At 35.5% G+C, this 26,571-nt stretch overlaps 1 protein-coding gene and 1 pseudogene across 1 annotated transcript; one reads left to right on the top strand and one right to left on the bottom strand.

Annotated features, from left to right (window-relative positions):
* Positions 1 to 1,814: 1,814 nt before the first annotated feature.
* LOC108723401 (tubulin beta-1 chain) lies at positions 1,815 to 11,891 on the bottom strand. The gene is made up of 2 exons (XM_018449148.1): positions 11,647 to 11,891; positions 1,815 to 3,107 (listed from the first exon to the last, which is right to left on the bottom strand). The coding sequence occupies exons 1-2, from the start codon at positions 11,701 to 11,703 to the stop codon at positions 1,821 to 1,823; spliced, it is 1,344 nt and encodes a 447-aa protein (XP_018304650.1). The 5' UTR covers positions 11,704 to 11,891; the 3' UTR covers positions 1,815 to 1,820.
* Positions 11,892 to 22,275: 10,384 nt separating this feature from the next.
* On the top strand, positions 22,276 to 22,684 carry LOC108723350 (uncharacterized; annotated as a pseudogene).
* The last annotated feature ends 3,887 nt before the right edge of the window (positions 22,685 to 26,571 follow it).

Raw genomic sequence — 26,571 nt, 5'->3', positions numbered from 1 at the left:
AACAATGTTTCAACTTCCCGTGCATTCGGTTCGTGGAACACGTATCAATCTCAGCACGAAGCCGAAACGCGCTGATTCCGTCGGTTTAACTGTATCTCCGTTAATCCGTTATCTCGACACGAGCTAGAGCGATATGCTCGACATTCTTTCATTACCGTAATACGAATGCAAATTTAAGCGTTTTGCGTTCTGTAAAGCAAAACTATTGGAATATTTCACGGTTGCTAAAAGTGGCACATAATTTATTGAACTTCGTGAAATATAAGATGCATATATTTAACACAAATTAATTTTACAAGCCATAATTAAATCGTTATGATTGCCTGACAATGATCATTGTACAAAGAGCGATAAAATATATTATAAATTACCGGATCTTCTTTTGTAGCCTCGAGGATAATTATTACATCTCAAAATTAACATACAGTAAATAAGTACGAGCATCTGATAATTTGTAACTTCCGTCGATAAAACGCGGTCGTACTTTCCATTTACTGATAATGAAGTAATTATGCAGTTTAAATTACAAGTCTAAAAATTGTAAAATTATGTTGCTTAATTGATAAAAATATAGATGTCTCTAGGATGCAAAGATAAATCAGTAAGGGCCATGGTACACAAAAAAAACTGAAGAGGGTACTGGCGTCGTTTGTAGTCTGTAGTATCGACGAAACACGCATTTCTTATTTTTCTTTTCCTTTTTCCACCTTTGCAGAATAAAAATCCTTCTTTAGGATAAAAGAACACAAATAGCTGTGGGAAACTACAAACTTGTATGAAAAATAAAATGTAAATTAATTTCCTGTTACTACGTAGGTTACTTCTTCATACAATATAAACAATTCCAAGTATATATTTAAGCAAAAAGTAGTTTCCCGATATTTGAATAATGCATAAAAGAATAAGAGACTTTGAAATTATGATTTTGAAGCTTACAAGAGAAGTAAATGGAATGAGTTTTTCAATATTTTACTTACTATGTATGTAACGCTTTATTATTACTTGATGTACAAGTTTTAAATCAAATGCCAATTCTGTGCCACTTTTAATGATAGAAAATACACAATTTTATGAAAAAACAATTTAATAAATGTTGAGTCAAACTCAAATATTACATATCTCATTTCTGTCAACCTAAATTTCAAGTAAAATCTTTCTTATAATAACGACACTTGTACATTTATTCAAAATTCAAAATTTTTTCGCACAATATATTATTTCGTAAATTATTTAATTTTAACTTTTATGTATCAGATCAACTGAATGTCTAATCAATACTCTGAATGTATATTTCATGGATTTTTATTCACATCTATTTAATCATGGTATAAAACTGCGTGTGTGACAACAGACGAATATAAATATATACGAAGTCTCCGAAAATACAAAACTCAATAGTACTAGGGTCTTAATAATCAGGGAGTAGTGCGAGTGACGACAGATTCATATGATAATAATTTATTCAAATATGTAGCGTCCGCTTAGAGCGGTTGTACAGTGGATGATGGTAGGGGCGCGCGAAAATTAGTAATCGAGAAAATAATGAATCTTGTAGAATGATACATTCAAAAATAAGGAATCATTCTTCGAATTATCACACTAAGTGCGATATCGACGGGGAGCAACAAAAAGCGCGCGCGCGCGCTCCGCAAAAGATCGAAACAAAAGTCCGTAAAAAAGATACAAAAGGAGAGATAACGAGTTAAGAAGCATGGGTGAAGGGTGTATTGCGTTATCGCTCGGTCGAGAAAGAGATAGAGAGAGAGAGAGAATAGGTAGAGAGGGCGATAGAATGTCGCTTCCGCCGCGGAATATTTATTTTAATTTTCGTCGACTTCGGCTTCTTGTTCCTCGTCGAATTCTGCGTCTTCGTCTGCGGTAGCTTCCTGGTACTGCTGGTACTCGGACACCAAGTCGTTCATGTTAGATTCTGCTTCAGTGAACTCCATCTCGTCCATACCCTCGCCAGTATACCAGTGAAGGAAAGCCTTCCTCCTGAACATAGCAGTGAACTGTTCGGAGATGCGCTTGAACAGTTCCTGGATAGCGGTGGAATTGCCAATGAATGTGGCGGACATCTTGAGACCGCGTGGCGGAATATCGCACACGGCGGTCTTTACGTTGTTCGGTATCCATTCGACGAAGTACGAGCTGTTCTTGTTTTGAATGTTGAGCATCTGCTCGTCGACCTCCTTCATCGACATTCTACCACGGAAGATGGCAGCGACTGTGAGGTACCTGCCGTGCCTGGGATCGCACGCTGCCATCATATTCTTGGCATCAAACATTTGTTGGGTGAGCTCCGGTACAGAGAGCGCTCTGTATTGTTGACTACCGCGAGATGTGAGAGGTGCGAATCCGGGCATGAAGAAGTGAAGACGGGGGAAGGGCACCATGTTTACGGCAAGTTTCCTAAGATCGGCGTTTAATTGACCGGGGAACCTCAGACAGGTCGTAACACCGGACATCGTGAGGGAGACGAGATGATTTAGGTCACCATACGTTGGCGTCGATAGTTTCAGGGTGCGGAAGCAAATATCGTAAAGGGCCTCGTTGTCGATACAGTAGGTCTCATCGGTATTCTCGACAAGTTGATGTACAGAGAGGGTGGCGTTGTACGGCTCAACGACTGTGTCGGATACCTTGGGCGACGGCACAACGGAATACGTGTTCATGATTCTGTCCGGATATTCCTCACGAATTTTGGAAATGAGCAGGGTACCCATACCGGAGCCGGTACCACCGCCCAAAGAGTGCGTAAGCTGGAATCCCTGCAAGCAGTCGCAGCTCTCGGCCTCTTTTCTTACAACATCGAGGACAGAATCCACCAGCTCGGCGCCTTCGGTGTAATGGCCCTTGGCCCAGTTATTGCCAGCACCGCTCTGACCGAATACAAAGTTGTCCGGTCTGAAGATCTGGCCAAACGGTCCCGAACGTACGGAATCCATAGTTCCGGGTTCCAGATCGACGAGGATGGCACGCGGTACGTATTTACCGCCGGACGCCTCATTGTAGTAGACGTTAATTCTTTCCAGCTGGAGATCAGAGTCACCGTGGTAGGTGCCAGTCGGGTCAATGCCATGCTCGTCACTTATGATTTCCCAAAACTGTAACATACATACATCACCCCGTAAGAATATTTTCATTAGAAAGAGAAGCTTTATATCTTAATATATTAAGTTACTAAAAAGCAGATTATCGTAAGAAAAAAGTAGGAATGTGTTGCGTATTTCTAGCAAGTGTTGTCCATACCGGAACGAATCAATGCTGCTACAAAAATTAGATGCGTCTTTTGAATCACGCATCATCCGCGCGTAGGAAAGAAGTTTCCTACGCGCACCGGCTTTCTCCCCGCAATTATTCTTGTATCCGTTTTCCAGCCTTCCATTCTGTCGAGCGCGAACGGAGCTGACGTTCAACGACCTCGCGCGTGGCGAATAGCTCGCGTGTAATTAATCGTAATATCCCAAGGCCTCTGTGAATCGAATTACGTTTCTCTTTTTTTCCCTTTCGCATTTTTGCAGAGAGCAAGCCTACTTCTCAATGGTGCAACCGAATCGCCCGAGCGATAATCGAGACTAATTATCGTAAGCGTGGTTACGCTCCTGTCTCGAACCAGTCGATCGGCCCATCGAAGCGCATCGCGATGTAACGAGTACGATGCTTCAGCGATGGACCGTCGCCACGTAATCTCCCGGAAGCGCTCGTTTCACTGTGGTAATCATAATCGGTGCTTCAAGCTAAAATGTCAATCGCTCTAAACTTGCAATTTAGCGAAAATAGCGTAATTTTCAAATTGAATACTTATGCACCCGTTATATTACGAGCGATAGCATGAATAGCAGATCGCGAAAAAATTTGCCGAGAGGTACAATAGTTTAGTGCAAGTACACATAATTAATATTAATGAACCAAATTTAATTTCTGATCAACCTGTATACAAAAAAGATAATTTGAAAGATCTCCTTCTCTTCCATTAGCAATTCAGAATATGGCTGGGTGTGTCTGATGTAATCTTATTTGCAAACAAAAGAGGAAGTGTAATTATGAAATAGTCTGCGTGCGGTCCATGGCGCATCTCTATTCCATCTCAAGAACGCGGTTCAAAGACCTACGGTGTACTATTTCTGGAGATCAACGTGCAAGAGATGTGTGCGTATTTTCAAGTACAAAGGCATGCAAGTAGGTAGAATGGTTAGGTGAACGTAATTAATCGTCCTGATAGCTCAATCGTCTTATCGTAGATCCGAAATATCGCGCGACTTTACGTCAGAGTGTGGCAAGATACCAAATTATACGTTACTCGACAAATTACTAGTCTCCTGACATTTCACAACCAAGACGTTCCACTGCGGAAATCCGCTGTCTCCAATTTGTTCGTGTCCAATTCTAAATTCGTAAAATAGAAAACGATTCCATTCGCCGTCTGTCGCTGATCGAATTCTTGCAACTATCTATTAATTATGAAATGAAAACCATAATTTAAAAAATATCTTGCCATAATTATGTTTGAAAATAAAATTGTTTTAATTTAGTGTTTTTATTTTATATTTCCTCAGTAACTCTCCATTAAAAAGTTATATATAAATCAAATATATATATCAAAATTATAGGCAGATAAGATCAAAGGTAAATAAGAGTACTGCAGATAATTTTATCATTACAGTGTTGCAACTTCCAGCGAATCGAATGTTGTTTTGACGGAATCGTTTTCCGTTTGGCAAGAAGCTCTGTCATTGAATAATCTCTGATGAAATGAAGTCCATGTACAACCTACGTGAAAGTCATCGCAAAAAACGTCTGGTCCGCCTACCGTTCGATACGTACATCCCACATGAAGACGATGGGTGCATTAAGCGGTGACCATATATGATCATCGTTGTTCGAAAGCTAAGATCACCCAACCCTATCTGTCCCCACCCTACCACCTCCACCTTCTTGTCCAGCCTGGTCGCAATGTATACGTTACTGTCAGATATGAGTCACCAATGTCACCGCTATATATAGAGATGATTGTAGAACGACAGTGCGATTAGCAATGATCGCCCGGTTATGCACCGTAGTGATATGTCCATTTATGTTTTCAATTTGTTCCATTTTTCTCGAGTCAATTCTCGCGCTTAGAACTCATAATCTTCGCATCGCCGACAGCTGGCGACAGACGTAGGCTATCATTGCTAGACCGGAAGCAGCGTGAAAGATCGTACCGTTATTCTAAATGCATACACGCGCGCGATGCTGCATTGCGGGTTGCGTAATCACCATCGAGCGGATACGCGATGCAATTGGTCCACGAGCGATCTCGAGGGTCCCACTGATTTTAATGAATTGCCGTTTACGGTATATGGATGGAAGAGACGTAGAAGAGGAAGAGTTAATTCGACAAGAGTTGTCTATTTAGATAGTATAGGAATGTGACATACACACTGAACAATTTTGCTGAAATATTATAAAAATATATAAAAATTTAGCTAAAAGTCTAAAATGAATTCTGTTGGACTACAAAAATAATTATATAAGAAATTCAAGCATGATGAATAATACTGTAAAAAATGTTTATGTTCCAACTTGAGCGTCCTACACAATTACTTTGATAATCCAACAAAATTATTTTTAGATCTATATTTAACTAAATTTTGAGGTCTTCAAGAAAAACGTTCTATGTATGTCAGTGTTAATTCAGTAAATATCTGGAGATACGGTAGTGTCTTGGCGCTAAGCATAGCGTATACATTTACTGTACGTAAATGTATACATTAACTAGTAAGTGTATATACATTTACTAAAGTTAATACTTCGACCGTAATATATACACGTTTATATATATATATATATCACAAAGTGTTAACTTTAGTAAATGTATACACTGACTATAGCAGACTACAGTAAATGTATACACATATATCAACTAAATAATCGAAATGGAAAAATGCTAAATATAGACCAAGATCTTTAGAAGAGGCTAATTATATTGTTCTAACAACACCACTGTTATTTTTTATTCTGCAAGTTTAAGGTCGGAAAATGTTATTTTGTGCTCGAATATTATGCCGACAAACACCTTAAAATGCGATAAGATAATCTGGCTAATAAAAAATAAATGTTAGTACTCCTACTTCTCGTTACGAAATGATTTTATGAGAGCAGTTGGTCGTAACGGCACGAAGTACATATGTTACAGGAATATATTACACTATATTGAATAATAAAAACTTTGAAATAAACGGAGAAAACGGATTCCATCACGGATCCTAATTCATTTAGTTTACGCCAATGCTTATGATCGCATGTAGAAATATAATAATTAGAATTGAGTATGCACCTCGTTTAAATGTAGATTTGGAATATATTTTCTTGTAATTAAGGTAATATAAAGATTATTAAATGAGAATATAAAACTAGCTCATACTGATTGCAATACGTATCTTGCTCATAAATAAATCTTTATAACGAATCAGCTCTTTCTTATAATATTAAATATAATAAAAGATGTTGCTATATATATTTTAAACTAGCAATATTGAATTACATTCCATCTTACAGAATACTATATTACTAATATAGAATACGATATTGATAGGTTGACTGTCTTTCATAGAAGATATCAGTTGACGATTAGAGATATTATTAAGAGACTTCATTTATATTTCATCGTAAAATTTATTTCAATACACGCTAAAATGTGAAAAGACTGAATCATGAAATAGTAAATAAATCGTCATTGAGTCGCGACAGTAGACAAAACCCAGCCTTGCGAGCCGACACGATCGATACACCTGGCTATATCCAGAGAGAGAGAGAAAGAGAGGAAGAGGGCCGGTTGTGTCGGCAACGAGCGAAACGGTTCGAAACGGGCCGAGGTGATGCGAAGGAAAATGGCGAGAGGATATCGCTGGCTTCCTTTATTTGGGAGCGCGTTGCTGTGCTACGCGAGACTCGGTGTCCTTGGACTCGAAGGCGTCGTTGAATGAACAACATTCGTATAATGGATTATACAACAAGTCCGCGTAATAGAAAGTAGCTTCTGCGTTACCATTTTCACAGTAATTTTGCCTTAATTTTCTTTAATATTTTTTTCAAAGCATCTTACTTCTCTCTTTACTTTTATCTCCTAGAAAAATTTCTGAAATCAAAAGATACATCTTATTTTGGAAGACTTTTAAACTTGTATTTATTTTTTCTATCGCTTTACACACCCTCAGTAATAACTCGGTTATCAATAAATTTTATCTCGAGTTTTTGATAAGTTAAAAATTAAAAAAGTGCATCAGAGTTAATCGCGATAACAGTTATTCAAGAAAACATTTTCCATCCAATCGATACGTTCTCATTATTAGGAGTCTGTTATAAAAAAAAGAGGGTAAAAAATAGCCTTTGATGTTACACTACCGTGACGTCGGATCGATTGAGATAGACAGCTCAAGAAACGGACATTGACTTGGTGCAGCAGCCTTAAAAATTATGGAAGCGTAACGACGAACATTGATCAGCTTCTCCTCGATCTTTACCTGCTCTTATGCAGTCTTTATCGTCGATTATTCAGATAAGATTACTTAATATTAGTATCAAAGATCGATCTACATTATAAATATTTGTCTTCTTACATAATCTTTACGTCAAAAATTTATATATAAAGATTTGTTGTTTTTAATTTTTATTCAAGTAAAAAGGAAAAAAATTATGTCAAAGTAATCAGAAAAAAATGAAACTTCTGAAATTCAAATAATTAAAATAAAAATGGGGCTATACATGGAAAGAACGATTTTGTTGGAGTATGTAAAAATTTAGTTAGATACGAATTTGAAAATAATTTTGTTGGAACATCAAAATATAGGACGCTCAAATTATATGATTGCTAGAATGTCAAAGTTTTTGCAGTATTGTCTAGTATGTTTGAAATTGCTACACACAAAAAATATCATTGTATTGCTAAGTGATTACTCAATTTATTTTATTCCTTTTAAGTAACGATTATCTTTATAACAAATAATTTCTTGAGAGATAATCATAAGATATATTTATCATAAATTTTAGAAAAACTCATTATGTACTCAGATAAGAATTTATTTTCTTTATTATAGAATATTATAAAATTGATCGTAAAAGCGACTTATAAGCACTATAAGCGAATTTATTTTAATTTAATAATCTTGATTGAAATATTAAACTTACTAGAATCAGAATATATTTTGAATAATAAATTTGATTAAGTTATGTGATAAATTTATGGATATGTGAACTTTTGAAATATTTGAAACAAGTAATTATTACTTGTGTGTAGTATGTATTATTGTATACATAATTATTTTGACAATTTTTAAGTACAACAAAGTTATTTTCAGATTTGTATTTGGTCAAATTTTTAAATACTTCAGCAAAATCGTTCTTTTCACGTAAAAGACAGCGCACAATCAAACTAATAATCAGAATCTCGAGTTCCTATGAACGTGACATTTTTCAAAATTTATAAAAAAATAATACTGGAAAGAGAGATCGACAAGTCAGCGAGAGAAATGAGACGATGAAGGTGGGTAGAACAGAAACGAAGACGCTGATTCGCAGAACGAACGTCCGAGCGTGTCGATAACACAGTGTGCCACGCGCCCATCGGCTGTCCGTTAACGGCGCGTTGTATAAAGATTTTAAAATACACCCGCCATGCAACCGACGCTGGTGTGGCCGTTAAACGCGATGGTGACGCCGCGCGGCCGACGGACGCGGCGCAGGAATTCCATCTGCTTCAAGGAGCGTGCACACCGGAGCGCAAAAACTGGCCGCGTTGCCCAAATCGTCACAATTCTCACGAATCCCGGTGACCACGACCAGATGAAAAACCTGAAAGCTGAAGGCTTCGTGAAGATCGACTGTAGTAACATTTTCTACGACAATCGTGTGAAGTGAAGATTAGCTACGGCTTGCCTACCTTTTAGCACTTTTAGAAAACATAATCGACGCACTAATATCGTTCTATCCTTCTTGGCATTCAGTGAATAACGAAGATAGAACGATATTTGCGTCGACTGTCTCCTAGACTGTATTTAGATTTTCACCTGAGTGCTCAATGTTATGTCAATTTCTACCAATGTCGATTAATTTTGATCTCGGTTTAATTAGTTCTATCCTTTTCTAATTCTTAGAACTATGCCCGTTTCTATCAATGCAGTTTAATTTTTATTCCGATTTAATTAACTCTTCATCTTTTTTTAGTTTTAAAAATAAATTGAACCGAGATTAAAGTTAATCTACATTGGTCGAAACGGGCCTTAGAAAAAGTAAGTTAAATCAAGATCAAAGTTAATCTACATTGATAGAAACGAGCATTAGGTCCGGATTTCCATTATCTAGTTAATTTGTGATTTAGATTTAATCTTATTTAGCTTAATGATGATGATGTCAAAATAATGTTTTTTCAGTTACAATCAATCAATAAACTAATAGTTTTGTAATAGTAACTTTAAAAATTATTCGTTGCAAAACTACAGTTTAGTAATTAAATGACAAAATAACCATATAAAGAAAAATACAAGTTTTTTATATTATCAAGTTAAACCTAACCACAAGCATCAGCATCAGCAAATGAAAAACCAGACCTTAATGAGTATCGATATCGTTATATTATATATGATAAAAAAAGTGCAATGATAACGTAATAATAACGAATTGTTAAGAGTTACAGAATAGATATTACTTAATTCTTGTTAATATTGAACATTGATAAAATAATATCTGAGTGGTAGGAAACTGAATACAGTTCTTAAAAAAAAAAAGCAGCCAGTCTGTTCTTTTTCAAAGAAAATTCTGAATCGGTATACATTAATCAATAAGAATTGAAATAAAATAAGTAAATTTATTTCATTTCAACTTATTGCACAAGTAGGCTTGAAGGGGACAATTGTTTATCTTGAAACGAGGTGAAAATTATAAAAGCAAGCGAATTTACTAGAATATTTATAATTCCATTCATTGATCAACATCTTGCTGACTTTTGTCATTTTCCTCTCGTTTTAAGGTACACAATCGATCTTCAATTCAGTACTTTTTTCGAAAAAGAACAGAGCACATATTATGGAATTATTCGAAACGGATTCCGATCGAAATTATTTCGTTTTTCCTAAACAAAAAAAAAACAATAGAATGTAAAGTATAATTGAATAATTTAAAATAATTTTGAATTGAACAATTCGGAATAATGCTACAATACGTACCCAGAAGATCGATTGTGTATCTCTGAAACGAGATGAAAATCACAAAAGTGAATAAATTTACTGATTAATAAAATTATAAATATTCTAATATAAATTCGCTCACTTTTGTAATTTTCATCTCGCTTCAAGATACATAATCAAACTCCCTGATCTCATATCCCATCGGTATTCATAAATTCAGTGTGAGTTCACCTTTAGCATACGCCAGACTGAACGAGACGAAGAGAGGGGGGGACGAGGAAAGATGGACGTACAAGAATGAAAGCTACGACAGCCAGTTTTATTCACGTTAAAACCGAAGCTGCAACGATCCGTGAACGTCTACCTAGATCACGATTCATTTCTTATCACAAAAACCAAATGTCTCGCATATTTTCCACATCGCAAAGTGGAATTTGCAGACCGACAACCAGAGTACTATTACGAGACGGAAAAGCGGAGAATGTCAGGCGGGATGAAAAGGAGCGAGGAAAAAAGAGATGCGCGCGCAGCCGGTCGATGCCGTCGCGTGAACGGCGATCTCTCTCTCTCTCTCTCTTTCTCTCTCTCATCAACGGGAAGAGATTCGCCACACCCAGCTTCGGTCCGTCGGTCCTGGCCGAGTGGAAGATAAATTCGGCGACGATTGCCGACGACTCTAGCTCGGATAGCTCCGTTTATCCGCGAATTCCCTGGCGAATTTCTCTGCCTTCGTCGCGACGTATATACGTGGAATATCCACAGGGAGCCACGAAACGGCCGAGAGAAGATGGCCGACGAGACGCGTTCGCACGGAACGCAGTTGTACGGAAAGAGAGAAAACGATCGGAGGGGAAGGGGAGGGGAAAAACCGTTAGGCTCGCCGGCCGGCCGGCGAGCTCCTGTCGCCATGACGGGTCTTCGACCGCCGCGCGGGCGAGGCTGCCGTTTCCTCGCCACATCAGCGTGGCCAGCGAGCGACAGGGAAAACGCCGAGGCGCGTCCTCGTTCCCATCGACGGTGCTCTCCACAGCCGCGATATCGAGCGGTGAGAAAAATGGCGCGGCCACGGCGACCGCTGATCTCGATCGAGAACGCCCTATATTATACGTATATATCGCCTCGTGACTCGTTAATAATGGATCTTGCAAAATTCCAGGCGAGCACCGTGAAGAACGATAGAACGTCGACCGTCTGGCGGTCATAGATACCTCGTATCTATTTCTATCTAATTTAGACGATTAGCTTTAATCCCCGTTTAACTCACTTCGTACCTTTTCCGGCTAGAAAAATTAGAAAGAGAAACCGAAAAAGTAAACCGAGATTAAAGCTAATAGAGACTGGTAGGAGGGGATAGAAGACTAGAGAGAAGTATTCGAAGACGAGAAAGAGACATTAGAAGGCTAGGAATTCGCGAACAAAGGACAAGCGAAGGTTCTCGTTCGAGAGGGGCGGTCGATTCTTAGATTCCCAAAGTGCCTACCTTTGCTCCAATTTGGTTACCGCACTGGCCGGCCTGGATGTGGACGATTTCCCTCATGTTTGCTCTCGTGGAATTCGCCGACTGTGATCTCTCGAGAAAGCGAGCTTCGAGTACCTTGATGCGGCGGCGACTGACGGCGACTTTTTTTTTTCTACTATCGAACTGACTCGAGTACGAAGACCAACGCGTTGCGTGAGCCCGGAGACGAGTATGCGACGGTTGCGGTGTCCGTTACAGATTTTCAAGCTTCTACGGGGGCAGCGGGAAGAAGAGTGGAGGGGGAGGAAACGAGAACGCAGAGCGCGCGTGATTGGCGGAGCCGCCACTGCCTCGCAGTCGTGATGCGCGGACAGCGATGCGCCGTGACGCGACGCAGCGTTGCCAACTGTGCGCCGCGCCGCTACCGCCCTGCCGCGTCAACTTCGTGATCCGCAACACCGACGTCACCGACACAGACAGCACACCGTTGAGAACATGTAGCTTCGACTCCCCGTATTTTAAGAGGAACCATCGTTTATACAATTTAGACTGTTTTTTACGTAACACGACATCTAAACGATTATTTCATTCTATTAGATGCACGTAAATGGAAAAGCTCTGAGTAAATCATAGATTAGAAATCGATTTTGGTGGAAGAAAACCAATGAAAAGGTATGAGGATTAATGTAATAAATTATACGATTATATGCATATTATTGCTCTGCTAAGCTTAGATCTAACACCATCCGAAATATCAAGGAATCTAAAGCCTGTGTCACACTACGTATTGAAGGTTTTGGGCGTAACATGGCATCTATAAATGATTATTTTATTCTATTAGTTATGCGTCAATAGGAAAAATCTGAATAAATCGTAGATTAGAAATCGATTTTGATGGAAGAAAATCAATAAAAAGGTATGAAGATTAATGTAATAAATTACACAAATATTATTGCTCTGCTATGCTTAGGTCTAACAGCATCCGGAACATCAAGAACTCTAAAACCCGTATTATAATACTACGTATTTTGAAGATTGAGATCGCGAATCGAAAATTAAAATTCAGCTAATCAGAACGAAAGGAATTAAAATAAAAATTATCTGACAAATCAAATTCTAATCTCTAATTCACAATCCTTAATCTCTAAGGCGTAGTGTAGCACGGGTTTAACACAATTTCTTGATCGACGAGACGCGTTTTATTGTGATGGATTTCAATGTTAATTTAGTTTATTGGCAAACTCTTATATACTTCCCTCGAAACGTGGTAATACTTGAGATCTGCTTCTATTTTATTTTTTTTCCTTATTATTCAGTAATAGACGTTTACAGTTTATTTTAACAGAAATTAAAATTGTAAAATTTACACAAAAATATTATTAGACACCAAAACCCGTTTTGATCTCACATTGTCTTGATGTAGAATAGTTTATAATTCATTCTAAACAAAATTTCTTAGTAATAAAATAATGAATGAAGTCGATTAGAGTTCTCTGCGGTTATACACAATAGCCTTTGTTTCCTATGCGTATTTTATTTTTTAATTTACACACTTCAGCGAATTTTTAATTTTTAATTAGTCTACAAAATCTTAAATTATTTGTGTGTAATTTCCACAATAATGCAAATTGACTTTTTGCGTAACTAAACCATGGTTTTATTTTATTAATTGCGTATAAATGAGAAAAATTTGAATAAATCATAAATTAGAAATTGATTATAATAGAAGAAAATCATTTAATGTGATGAAAAGGTACGAGGATTAATATAATAAATTACTACGAAATCATTGGCTGCGTTCAGCAGAACGTTCGTTTTGCAACTGTTGTAAGTTTCCTTCGCGCTAATTGGATCATACTTTTAGATCTAGAAGAATGGTCCTATCTCAGCAGACAATCATAAAACGGTTGCAAAACTGTTGAGTCTGCTGAACGCAGCCAATGTAATACATTTCTAATTCAAAAATTGTATAGATTAAAATTTATATTATGCATATAAGATAAATTTTGATTTATACATTTTTATATAAGATAAACATACAAAAAACACTTATAAAATTTGCAATAACTCAACGTATTTTTAAATATCAAACGTGATTACGTAATCTACGATATTAATTTCGGTTTACGAAATTCTGAAAATTGCGACGGCGTGATTTGCGCACAGCTCTGCGCAACTAACTCAATTTAATAATCCGTCTCGACCGTTAATTTCAAATCTGCTTAATCGCTTGAGATGCCCCGAAAGGGCACCGGCCCTGAGCTAGGAGTCTGATGGGTATAAGAAAAGCTAGGTCTACCGCGCAACGAAAAGGCCTTTCGATATAAAGGCCGTTAATTGCATTGATGCGAGCATCGATAAGTCCTGATCTACAATAGGTGTTTTAAGACTTAATCTGTAAGAAACTGACCAATTATAATCCGAGGGGAATAATTGACTGTGATTCGCTCATTTCTTATGGCTTAAGGCTTAAAACCCTATTGTAGATCCGGGGTAATACGGAGCATATCAGTATGAGATGTGAGAACTGCCACCTTCTAATTCAATTCGTACTGTGTCCAAAAATGCAGAAAAATTTTACTAAAATAAAAGAAGCTTTGAAAGGAAAGAAAAAATATATAGAACATAACATATAGAACATGAAAGAAATAATCCCATCTTCGTGTTTAGGCGGGTATTCGTGTTCTTATTTTAAGATTGTCTTAAGTAATGTCTTAATGCTGCTAATACAGCTCCGTGATTGGCTTATGACGTCTTAAGGTTGTACTTAGAAAATATTTTATAATTTTTTTATGTTAAATGTAGGCATTTAATAAAATGAAATGTAGATATAAACAATAAGAATTTTTATTGGACTGTACATGTGAAATATAAATATTTAATAAAATAAATTAGAATTTTTATTGGTAATTTTTATTAATAATTAATAATTTGATAAATGTAAATTTTTAATTAACGAAAAGTTTTATGGATTCAAAAAAAGTACGGCTGGTACTTTAGTTGTATTATCAACACTCACGTGCAATCGATCTCGGTCTTTAAATGCCTTCCTTATGATATGAGTGGAGAGTTTGTCAATATGGCTGCATTCAGCAGAAAAAACAGTTTTATATAAATCAATCTAAATGTATAAACCAATCATATTAAAAAACAACAACAAAATAATCTACATAAAACTTTTAGTAGAAAATTTTTTAAAACAGACTCTTTTTATTAAAATAAATACGAAAATATATTAAAGAAAAATATATTAAACCAATTTTATATTAAAGAATCGTATAACAACTGTTATTGTACATAAATGTACACATTCATATGTTGTTAATTGATCACTATAATTGTTTTATTATCGGTATAATTTGATATTAATTATTGATATTTGAATCAGATATATTTTACAAAAGTAATATATAGAATTTATAATTAATCAAGCATATTGTTATAATTTTGATATTAAAAAATAATATATATATAATGTATATACATATATAAATAATATATAAATTATCTCTTAAAAGATAATTTTCGCATTTGGCAAAAAGGTTCACAACAACCATGTGAGATCATCGGTCAAGAATGGACGAAGTTATCTAATAGATTTTTATTCTAATCTACGATTAAAAAATATTTAACATAAAAAAACTTGGTATTTTTAAATGACAAGTAATCATCATGATGACGTTCTTCTGGTATCATCTGATTCTGTGTTCTACCTAGATAGCGTGTCTCTGGATATTCTATTTTCTTTTTTTGCCGTACAAGAAGTTTACAGTTAAAAGCGTTTCTCGAAGAGTCTTCACGAGATGCGGGTTCTTTGCAAAGCAGTACCGTATTCGTCCACGGTTACGCGTTCGTATGACATTACGTTACCTTAACGGCGGCCTTCCGTCTCGCTTCCACGTAAGATGCGTTGGCGCGCCATATGTAACGCCTCCTAAAAACCGCTTTAAGTCCGGATCCTGCTGAGAAGTTTTACATGAGACGAACATTTATATCCGTATGCGCCTTAAATAACGCAAGTATCCGTTTGCGAGTAGCGGTAGAAAAGAACTCTATATTGTCCATGAACAGTTCTGGTGACCTATATTACTCGATAAATACAAAAATGGAAGTAAGCTATCCAAGACAAAATATCAAACTGAAATTTGTGAAGTTTTTCAACGCTATTTTGCTTTGTTTTATTAGACGTTTCAAGTACTTTTAGTTTTTAATATACCCCTTTGATACACCAGCTTTTTTATTTTAATTTATTTTATTATATTTTACATGTCTGTAATATGTTGTATAAATTTGCATAACAATCTTGGCGTCGTAAAAGATTTTGGTGTGTTGTTTAACTCTCATACATATAAGGTTTACGTGCATTTAGATGGACAGTAATGGTTCATTCATTAAAAACGATGAGTCAACCTTATACATGACATTGATCCTAATCATCCTGTTAAAACATGCACGTTACGAATAGAACATAGACGTATGCATTAGGATACAATACAGACAATGCGCAAAAGTAAAATAGAAATACGCATAAAAATTTCGAATTTTTGAAACTGTCTTTTTACAAATTATTTTTCTACATAATGAAATTTTATCGAGCAAAAATAAGTCTATCAGAAGATAGAACGTTATAAATTTGCGATCATCGCGTGCCTTTAATGCAGATAGAAACAAGCCATTTGAGAAATAAGACCGAAAATAAACCTCTCAGAATGGATAGAACCCCTGTAAAGTAGCACGATGTAGCGGTTAATTTTAGTGTGGCCTGCTGCACCCTTACCCAGTAGTCGCCTTAGACACCCACTCTGATTATCCTCCCCTGTCGTAGGAGAAAGTCGATAAGTGACTCACGGGTACACGCCCGCGGCAACCTGACAGACAACCTTTAATTAATGAACAAGCCGAGTATTCTGTGTATATAACCATTACTGTCTCAGGCTTCCGTTCACATAATGTAATTAATCTTTTCATCATTCTGCTTGTACAGTAATCTCTTGTACATAAATCAACTTTGCAAAACATTATATCTATTTTTCCACGATATTTATAAATATATTTGTATTTATTATACATATAATATATTATTAGAAATATAATTATGACACTTCTATAATACACTTGACGCGAGGGAATGTCATCCTGAGAATGTCCTTAGGATATAGGACGTTCTTTAGACATCTTTAAAACGTTTTATAGTGTTTAACGTGTTAAACTCACACCGATATTTTTAGAGTATATAAATGTGATGATCTGCCTTTTTTTATAAATGATAAGCTCTTCTATATAATAAGTTATATTTTATCGTTACATATTTATAGACTTTATAAGTCCATATAACTATAAAATATAACTTTAACAGAAAGGAACGTCAATATTATTTTAATTATCTCGTGGTATACAGTATTCAGTTTAAAGATGACGCCACAAAAATTTGTGGTATTCATTCGCGTGAAACATCAAATTATGTTTGAACTCTGCACAGGCAAAATCAAAGGCCTCGTACATCTCACAACGTCAACAAATGTTATTTTATTATAACAATAACGCGACAATGTCGTGTAAAAGCATCGAGCTCTTTCGTGACGTCAATCTATTACACCGAGAAATAGGAGTTACATCACGGTCGGGTCAAACGCCCTTACATTCAGCGACGTTTCATGTGTTGTCCTCGCGATCGAGAGCGAGCGAGAGGTGTGATCGGCGACGGCGGTGACGATGACGACGGGGTGTAGCCGGTCCTGCCTTGCTCGTTACCTTGTATGGATCAACCTCGCGCACTATCGTCGTCTCGGAGAGGAAAGAAAAAAAATAAATAAAAGGTCGCACACGCACGATCGCGCGCTCGGCTCGCACACGTTTATGACGACGTGGTTTCGCATGATAACGCGATTTCGCCGGCATCGATTGCGACATACCTGTAATTTTTCTTAAAATTATTATACGCTCTAAAAAATGTCGGTGTCGATTTAACACTCCTGGTGTGGATTTAACAACCATACAGTGTCTATATAATTCTTACTATGTGGGTGTTAAATAACACCAACATGGTGTGGATTTAAAACCGTAGATTTAAAATCCATGGTGTTAAATTCACGTTATGCTGTGTTAATTTAACACCAACACAGTGAGAATATTTAGACACCGCATGGTTAAGTTCACACCGATATTTTTTACAGTATTTATATACACGTGACACTATTATATCAAGTCTGTGATTCTATTAAAAAATATGACTTATTTAAATATATGACTTATCCATTGTTAAATAATGCCAAATTATAAATGCCAATTTAAGTTATGTTTAAGTTATTTCTATAGACCGCCACTCGACAGAAATCTGTGATGCTCGTTCGCGCGAAACGTCAAATTACGTTGCACGATTCCTAGCTGAAATGCCACCGCGTATCTATCTTCTTCCCGCGTAACACGGCCGCATCCGACATGCATGTGCGTCGATCATCCACTATGCTTCCGCGGAAATGCTTCCCGCACAGTGCGATGCCCTTCTATATAATCGATCGTTGATTAACGGTTTCAGAGAACGCGGAGGATGCGGGAACGTTCTCCACAGACATGTGAGTAATAATTGGGAAATAGCTGAAAAGTATTCAAAACGGAGAGAATTTTTTCTTAGAGTTTATCCTGAAAATATGATAGTCGTGGGACAATATTGTATTTTGAAGAATTTTAATATAAATCTCTCTCATTTATTAATAAAACTACAATAATGTATAAAATAAGTTTGATTAATTTTACTGAAGTGCATGATAAAAATCTTTAAAATATTGTATTGTACCACCACACACTACCATATTTTCAGGGTAAATTTTAAAAGAAAATTCTCTCCGTGAAGGAACACGCAAAGTCAAGAGAAAGTCAAACTGATACCTTTTGACGTCATGAAAATCAAAATGATGATTTTTTATTACAAAATTTGATGTTAAGAATCAAAATGAAATCATTTTGATTATTTTGTTGACTTTTGTGTGATCCTTGAATAGCAGCGTACATGTGTAACGGACTGAATACTGCAAATGGTAGGGCGATTAAGCTGTTAATTTAAATTATTTATTTCTAATGTTTTGTAAAATCTATCATTTGCAACTTGTATCGTTTAGGCGAGGCGAAAAGATTGATTGCGATGCGTCAGAGGCTTGACGTAAGTCGAAAAGCCTTTCGTCAATCTTACTGTGAGAGATTGCATAATATCCGACTGAAGAACAATCCATGTGGATATACGCTCGGCTTAATACCCCATGTCTATTGTCCTTCGTTGGCTTTGCTATTAAACGGCGGGTCCGCGAACGTAAACGCCGGGTGACATCATGTCCACTTTAAAACCAGATTCGATCACGTTCCCGGGCGTTCAGAGGAAAAAATACGAAAAATAACGCTGGCGTCATTACGTGGTTGCGATAATTAACGGTCAATCTGTATCAAGTGAATATTTAATGTCGCTCCAATCGCAGCGTTTATATGCGCTGGAAACAACTCTCTCGCGATGCTTCGATGAAGAGCATCATTATATATGTCATGGAAAGTATATGACATCATCGCGTATTTAACGCTAAGCTTTGATTCTCTAATCGAAATTAAAGAAATCATTCTCAGATTAAAATAAATATAATTGAGCTTTATTTAATAAAAATGTTTATAGCTATCAATAACTTTAACATTTTTTAATGTCGTTATTTCTTTTTTTTACGATAATTCAGAGCTGCAGGCAAAAACTCTATGACACTGAAGAAAAAAATTGTAAAAAGATAACAAACATGTAAATAATAAAACATAATAAAATATAATAGTAATAAGGCTCAATAAAATTAAAAAAGAAAAAGAAATAGGGCTACGAGCCAAAGGCCTTTGGCTCGTAGTTCTATTCCTTTTTGTTTTTTAAAAGATAATAATTAATGTAAAACATAGAACTTCTATTCGAGTTAATCTAGATTTACTGAAGATAATGATTACGTAAGGATAATGATTACGTAAGTACTATTTTATCTCGTGCAAAATATTGGATGACGGTTATTTACATAAACATACCTTATAATGCTTTTTTTATATCAACTGCGGCATCTAGTTTTTCACACGCATGTAGACAAGACGTTTAATTTATTTGTGTTTTTATCGTCATACTGCGTTTATTACAAAGTTAAGCCTATTCTACAATAGCCGTAAACCGTAATTGTAAGTAGTTGTAGTTATAAGAATTGATCAGTCAAGTGGAATATACAAAAAATATTCGATTGTGATTGGTCAATTCTTACAACTACAACTACTTACAACTTATGCTTACGGCTATTATGGAACAGGTATTAGATAATCTGACATGAAATAACGTCACTCTTAGCAGTTCTTATTAATGCGAGTACAATTAATGCCAGTTTCTACAAATATATAGAGTAACTTTAATCTCGGTTCAACTTACTCTCCATTTTTTTTTAAATCTTTAGAACTATAAAAAGATGAAAAGTTAGTTAAATCGGGAATTGGGGATTAAAGTTAATCTACATTGAAATGGACATAAGTACATTAATCAAGGAGAGTCCCTTAGAATCAGATTCATTAGATAGACACTGTTAAGTACGTTGCGAAAGACAAGCTCTTAAATTTTAATTACACTCAATCCGATTGTGCGAATTTAGGTATTCAAGGCCCAAGTTGTTAACCGCCAAACTCAGTAGATAAACTCCTACGGCTAACCTTCAGTCTCTAATGTCAGACTTACAATTAGTCGATCGCGTGTTGGTGTATGTGTTCGCATATGCCGAATTTTGCACCTGGTAACAGACGAATCCGCGACATTCTGTACGCATGTCACAACTCGGGGGTGAATATGAGTCACGGTTATCGACCTTGATGGGTGGTAGATGCGTTCCCACTCCCAATACTCTGCGGAATTTCCGTGAGCAAGAAACCGCGCTCGAAGCGCACCTCACGATGCGATTGCGACAAGGGGGTTGTTGCACGAAGCTACCCCCTGAGTCAGAAACGGCGACCGTTGAGTCACCGTGAAAACGATCGATATCTATACGAGTCTATATATACGAGCACGAGCCAGGGCGAGTCTCATGCGGTTTCCATTTCTGCGGATGATACTGAAGCAGATATAAGTTATTTGTGACGATTATTTCTAGAACGGTGGTCTTGTGGTATTTTCTTAATTATATATACGTCGAGAATAATGGAAATATCGAGATAAGAATAAATTGTAGAAAAGTAGCGAGGATATTTTTGGAAATTTCTATAATTATGATAATTAAAAGTAAATTAAGGCAACTAGATATTAATTAAATTGTGAAAATTATAGATATGAAATTAACGTTTGTGGAAAATTATAGAATGAACGTTGATGTTACGAGTCTCTTTGATGAATTGTTTTAATAGAACTCTATATGTATAAATAAAATTATTGTATTATTGATACTATGGTACTATGGTACGATTGAGAGAAGCCCAAACTTGACCAGGCCAGACCTTGCCCCGCATGGTATTTTATTGATCCTAAGAAGGTAAACGACAACCGATACACCTAAATGCTTCTGTAGGCGTATATTCCTGTCCATTTGTCTCGTTACTGACGTAATCAAACAGTCGAGAGTTAAATTAGGAGACACGTTATTATGTGCCAAAATATTAGTTAGGTTTCCAAAAGGTCTTGGATAATGTTAAATGAATGCACATTCGTGATGTCAAAAAATTGATCATTATAAATAATTAGTAATTTTATCACAATAGTTTAATTATAAGTAATGTATTAAAGTTTCTAATCAATATAAAATGTATAGTAGGATATCTATATATATTATTCCGTACTATAATTTTGTATGTCATATATATATATATATACAGAAAGAACAATTTTATCGAAGTATCTAAAAATTTTACTGTAGACACAGATTTAAAAATAATTTTATTGGATTATCAAAATAATTACGACACTCAAGTATGATGAGCAACGTTACAAAAGTTTTGATATTTTAGCAACCAACTCAAACGTTTGCATAATTATTTTGATGGTCCAACAAAATTATTTTCAGACCTGTATCTAACTAAATTTTCAAATATTTTAATAAAACCATCCCTTTGTGTATAAATTCACGAATACGTAAAAGTCGTTTTCTTCTCCCTCTTCTTTTTCACCCTTAAATAAATATCCAAGTTTAAAGAGATGCTGAAGTAACCAAATTATCACATTACAGTCGTATAAAAATCTTCGAATTGACTGAACGGAATAAAAAATCTTTTTATAGGATTAAAGTAGACGCAAAATTAGGAGGTGGTGCAGTGGACTTTGTACTAAAATCGAAAAAGTTAAAAAATTTTTTAACATTCTTTCGATTTTAGTATAAAATCCACTGCACCACCTCCTAATTTTGCGTCTACTTTAATCCTATGAAAGGATTTTTTATTCCGTTCAGTCAATTCGAAGATTTTTATACGACTGTAATGTGATAATTTGATCACTCCAGCATTCCTCTTAAGGATCACAGTAACCTGCCGTTTGTTGGATGTCAAAATCCAAACACTACTAGCCATGGTGGCTACTAGTGTTTTGATTTATTTCCACCATGCTAGCCTTTTTGGAGACAAGAGGTTGTATTTTTTCAAAACTGACATGTGAATTGGCGTCAAACTCTGTGCAGTTCAGGGATGGCAGTAAAAGTCGTCTGTATCAGTCAGTTTTCGTATATACAACAGGAAGAGTCAAGAATCAATAATGAAATGTTTTTACCTATCACGTGTCGCAGTCACAAAGTCCACGGCGAAATCGCGCGACTTGCCGTTGCTGCGTTTCTGGAGACCCCATCTCGTTTATATCCAGGCCAAGATTTGACATACGGCTACTTTCTCATGAGATCGAACGATACTTGAGTTCGAAAACAAACGACAACATCCACGTGGTCGCCGTAAATGGCTTCGTTTTCCATTGCGGAGGTCGCCGACATGCATATATCGTGACGAAGGAGGACGAAGTCAATAATTGCTCGATATCCGAGACAGGATTACATCTATTGCCTTAAAACGAAAGGGAGTGGATTATAAATTCTTGTTGATCTAGATCTTTATTAAAAAAAGAAATAGCAAAGACGTCGCATTTAAGAACTAACTCATCTATAATTAAAATACAAATTAATTCATATTTTATACTGTAAATTGAATTATGTGTGATTGACACAAATAAGTGACATTGTAAATGTCTCCAACTTATAACAAAGTCCATTATTTTGTTATATATACATATAATTATTGGGGGGAGTTAAAATTAGATTCTCAATTATTTCCCGCTTTATTTTATTTCTTATTACAATTTATCGCTTAAGTGACTTAATATCAGCAGTAATTATGTATTACGATCGTTATTACATAACGCGTCGCATCAGTATCATTTTGATGCCATTTAAAGGCAATAAAGGCATCCCACTTAATAAAGAAAGGATCGAGAGTCAGGAGTTGCGCTGAGAACACTCGCCTAAAACGAGATATGTGGGCCGTACAAGGAGATCTCGTTAGTCACTTTTGTACACTGGCACATTGGCAGAATGCATCACGCGCGGGGCAATCCAAATTCAGAATTATCCGTCGAAACCTTTGATATTGTCGAGCGCTAAGAATTAACTTACAATTAGGAGTTAAATTAATAAATCAATTCTAAGCAGACTCGTAAGGTTCGATCGTAATTCGTTTTCGTAAGACTTGTAAGAACTAATGACAGTTACAACTGGAATGCTTATAACTTTACAATATATAAACTTATGCAAGTATAACTTTATGCAATATCTTTACAGCTTTTTGCTAACCATAAGATTTACGAGAAATAGTATACTTAGAGATTTACGAATGATTGTACATCTTACAGTACTCATAAAATTACAACTTCATTGCAGTCATAAATTCTTACAAGTCTTACGAGAACAAATTACCTTATGATTCTGCTTAGAATTGACCTCCAAGTTAAAAATATAAATACAAGTAAGTATACGCACTTCGAAAGTACTTACGACTGTAAATTCCAAAATTATTTTATTATTTATTAATTACTATAATTGAAACTATTGAACTATTATTGCAACGATTTGAATTATTATTGCAAACTATATCAATCTATTGATATAAATTATCGAACATTAAAAGATACATTAAAATTGGTATTTGTGACTCAATTGCTTCGCCCACGTGCGAGAGTATCGTAAGATAACCCGAAATCCGCGGGATAAAACCGATTAATTTATCGCACGCCTGAGGCTTAACAATTTAACTTTCGTACGGTACTTACGGGAACCGAGACGGGGCTCGGTTTGTTTTATCGTTACGGTTCCTGAGATTAAAGACTGTGAGGTTTTCTTAAGGCGCATCCGTGGATCCCAGCGCTCTTTTGCTCTTCCATTTCACGAAAGAGGAACGGAGGAGGAAGCGAGGGAATTTGCGAGAGTAAAAAAAACAGAACGGAGGTTTACTTGATCGAAGAACGAGAAACCACTTGCCCATATTTGGCTACACCCGCATGCAGTTTGTATTCCGCGTCTTTTTATTGCTTTCCCTCGATCGCCCGCACCTATATTGCGTCGGCGAGCCTGTCTGCGATTTATATAAACTGCCTCTCGTGAATTTTTATCACGGCGCGATAACATGACCTCATTGTTTTTTAAGACTGTCATATAATCCGTGAATTATTTCATAACACAGATATTGCAATTTGTCAAAAATACAAGCCTGTTTATTATTTCACCGATCAATCTGTGAGAAAAAAAAATGATGAGAGCAGAGGTAGGTCATTGCTCAATTTTAAAAAAATTCATTGCCCCCCCAGCGCTAAAAATCTATAATTTTATATATTACGTTCACTATAGATTCTCAGATAGCACCATGTTCAATTAAACATTAAAAATTTCAGATCTTACATCTTAAAGTAGACTTTAAAAGTTGTAGACTTTTTCTCAATTTGATATAACTGCGTATTTAAAATAGATTTTACAAATTATATGCCCATCTCTTTTACTCTCTCAGTTTTCATTGTACGCATTCAAATATCGTTCTTCATATAATTTATATTTCCATCCTTATGTAAAATTTCTACTATTTCCACCCTTTTATGAAGTAACGTTCCCAATCCTGCTAAATTTCTGTAAGGGCAGTTTACTTTACTTCTAATCAACTTCCGAAATAGAAAGGAATAAGAGAAAATTGAACTTCGAATTATCTCTTGATCGAAATGAGTCGGCATGAAAAGCTCACGAGAGATGTCTTCTATTTAGGTAATGGTACGCATTATCTTCGGTTTCGACACTGGGTTAGGGATCCCCTATAGAACACTATTTGGGGTCGCATATTGCTGTTTGGTCAATCTCTGTTCAATATACGGCCACGTTCGATCGTCAGATAAGTCGAACGACGAAAAAGTGCCATGCGCACTCGGCTCTCTTTGGATATAAAGACACTTGTATAATAAGTGGCACAAGACCGCTTTCTATCTATGTGCGAAGGATTTCTCGGTATATCTCTCGAATGCGGCACGCTGCAAGCGCCAGCAGGAGATCCATAGATTGATTACGACTTGTCTTCTGATATAACATAAAATAGACTAGAACAGATATATGCTATTTAAAAAATTATAAATTATCTTATTTTACATTTATTGATATTTCTTCCATAACTTCGATATGATAATGACAGATAAAATTATACGTATTGAGTAATTATATATGTAATATATTATCAATGATGATTTAATTAAGTGCCAACTGGCATGCTGGCCTGAAGCATAAGGGATATTAAAATGATTACAATATACATTAAAAATAAATTATTGCTTTATTATACTCTGTAAAAGCATACATAATTATTAAGATATCATCGATATATTTCTTTGTTGTGGATGTCATGTATTCAGTTAAAATTAAATGCAGATACATCACTATGAGCAACATGCACTTTGTGCTTAGAGAATATACAATTCAAGATTAAATGCCGCATGTATCAAACAATTTGACGCAGTTGATATACGATTTTACGCAGCAGACGTGTAAAAAAGAATAACAGCTTTGTTTATGATGTTATGCAATAACTGGATCATTTAATATGGTGCAGTATTATTTGTACGCAGATATTTAAATAACTTATAGCAGCTGTATTTGTTATTTGAATATTTTTTCAATACTATATAATACTCGTGAATTCAAATCTTTATGTGTACTTGAACTATTTTGAACTGATCGATATGTAAGTACTTATTATTCAGATAGATACATACAGGATGTATGTACAAATTGTTCGATTTATTTATAATGACGAATGCGAATTTCCACTTTTGACCAGATATACCAGATTTACACAGGATGTTGAATAAAATTTGAAGAGAACAAAAGATGACCTTCTATAACGATTGCAAAGGAAATGAAGTAAAGAGTGTGCATTAATATCAGTTTAATAAAAGATCTTATTACAAAATAACATACTACATATAATAAAATGCCACCATACATAATATTACCGTTATGTATACACGTAATATCTTATTATCTTTCTGATAGACAATTTATGTGCGTTTAAGAAACGTTTAGCTTAAATGTATTTTTATGGTGTATAAAAACGTGAAACACATATTTATTGAACCATCAAAATGTCTCGTATAAAAACGATATATTAAACTAGTAAAAAAAATGTTCAATAGACTTTACAAACGTCTGATAAATGTTTTCGTAATTTACGTTTATTAAACAAAATTTATAATAAATGTTTAATAAATATAGTTTTAAAAAATATTTCAAATTTAAAGGTTTATTTTTCAGTTTACGATTTCTAACGTTTGTTAAACGTATTTTAAACGTACACCAAAAGAATAATTTTGCTGAAGTATTTAAAAATTTAACTAGATAGGTCTAAAAATAATTGTTTGGACCATCAAAATTATTATATAGGACGTCCAAACTGAATATCAAAACTTTTTGC

The sequence above is a fragment of the Mycetomoellerius zeteki genome, unplaced genomic scaffold, assembly GCF_001594055.1.
Source record: "Mycetomoellerius zeteki isolate Tzet28-1 unplaced genomic scaffold, Tzet1.0 scaffold232, whole genome shotgun sequence".
NCBI lineage: Eukaryota > Metazoa > Arthropoda > Insecta > Hymenoptera > Formicidae > Mycetomoellerius > Mycetomoellerius zeteki.
Note: the sequence above shows the minus strand (reverse complement) of the source record. Positions and strands in the feature narration are given on the sequence as shown.

What these genes read in the sequence shown, in the direction of transcription:
- LOC108723401 (XM_018449148.1), bottom strand. Translation starts at nt 11,703, where the DNA reads ATGAGGGAAATCGTCCACATCCAGGCCGGCCAGTGCGGTAACCAAATT. An exon ending in GTAACCAAATTGGAGCAAAG is followed by an intron (nt 3,108 to 11,646) that starts GTAGGCACTTTG and finishes TGTATGTTACAG; the next exon opens with TTTTGGGAAATCATAAGTGA.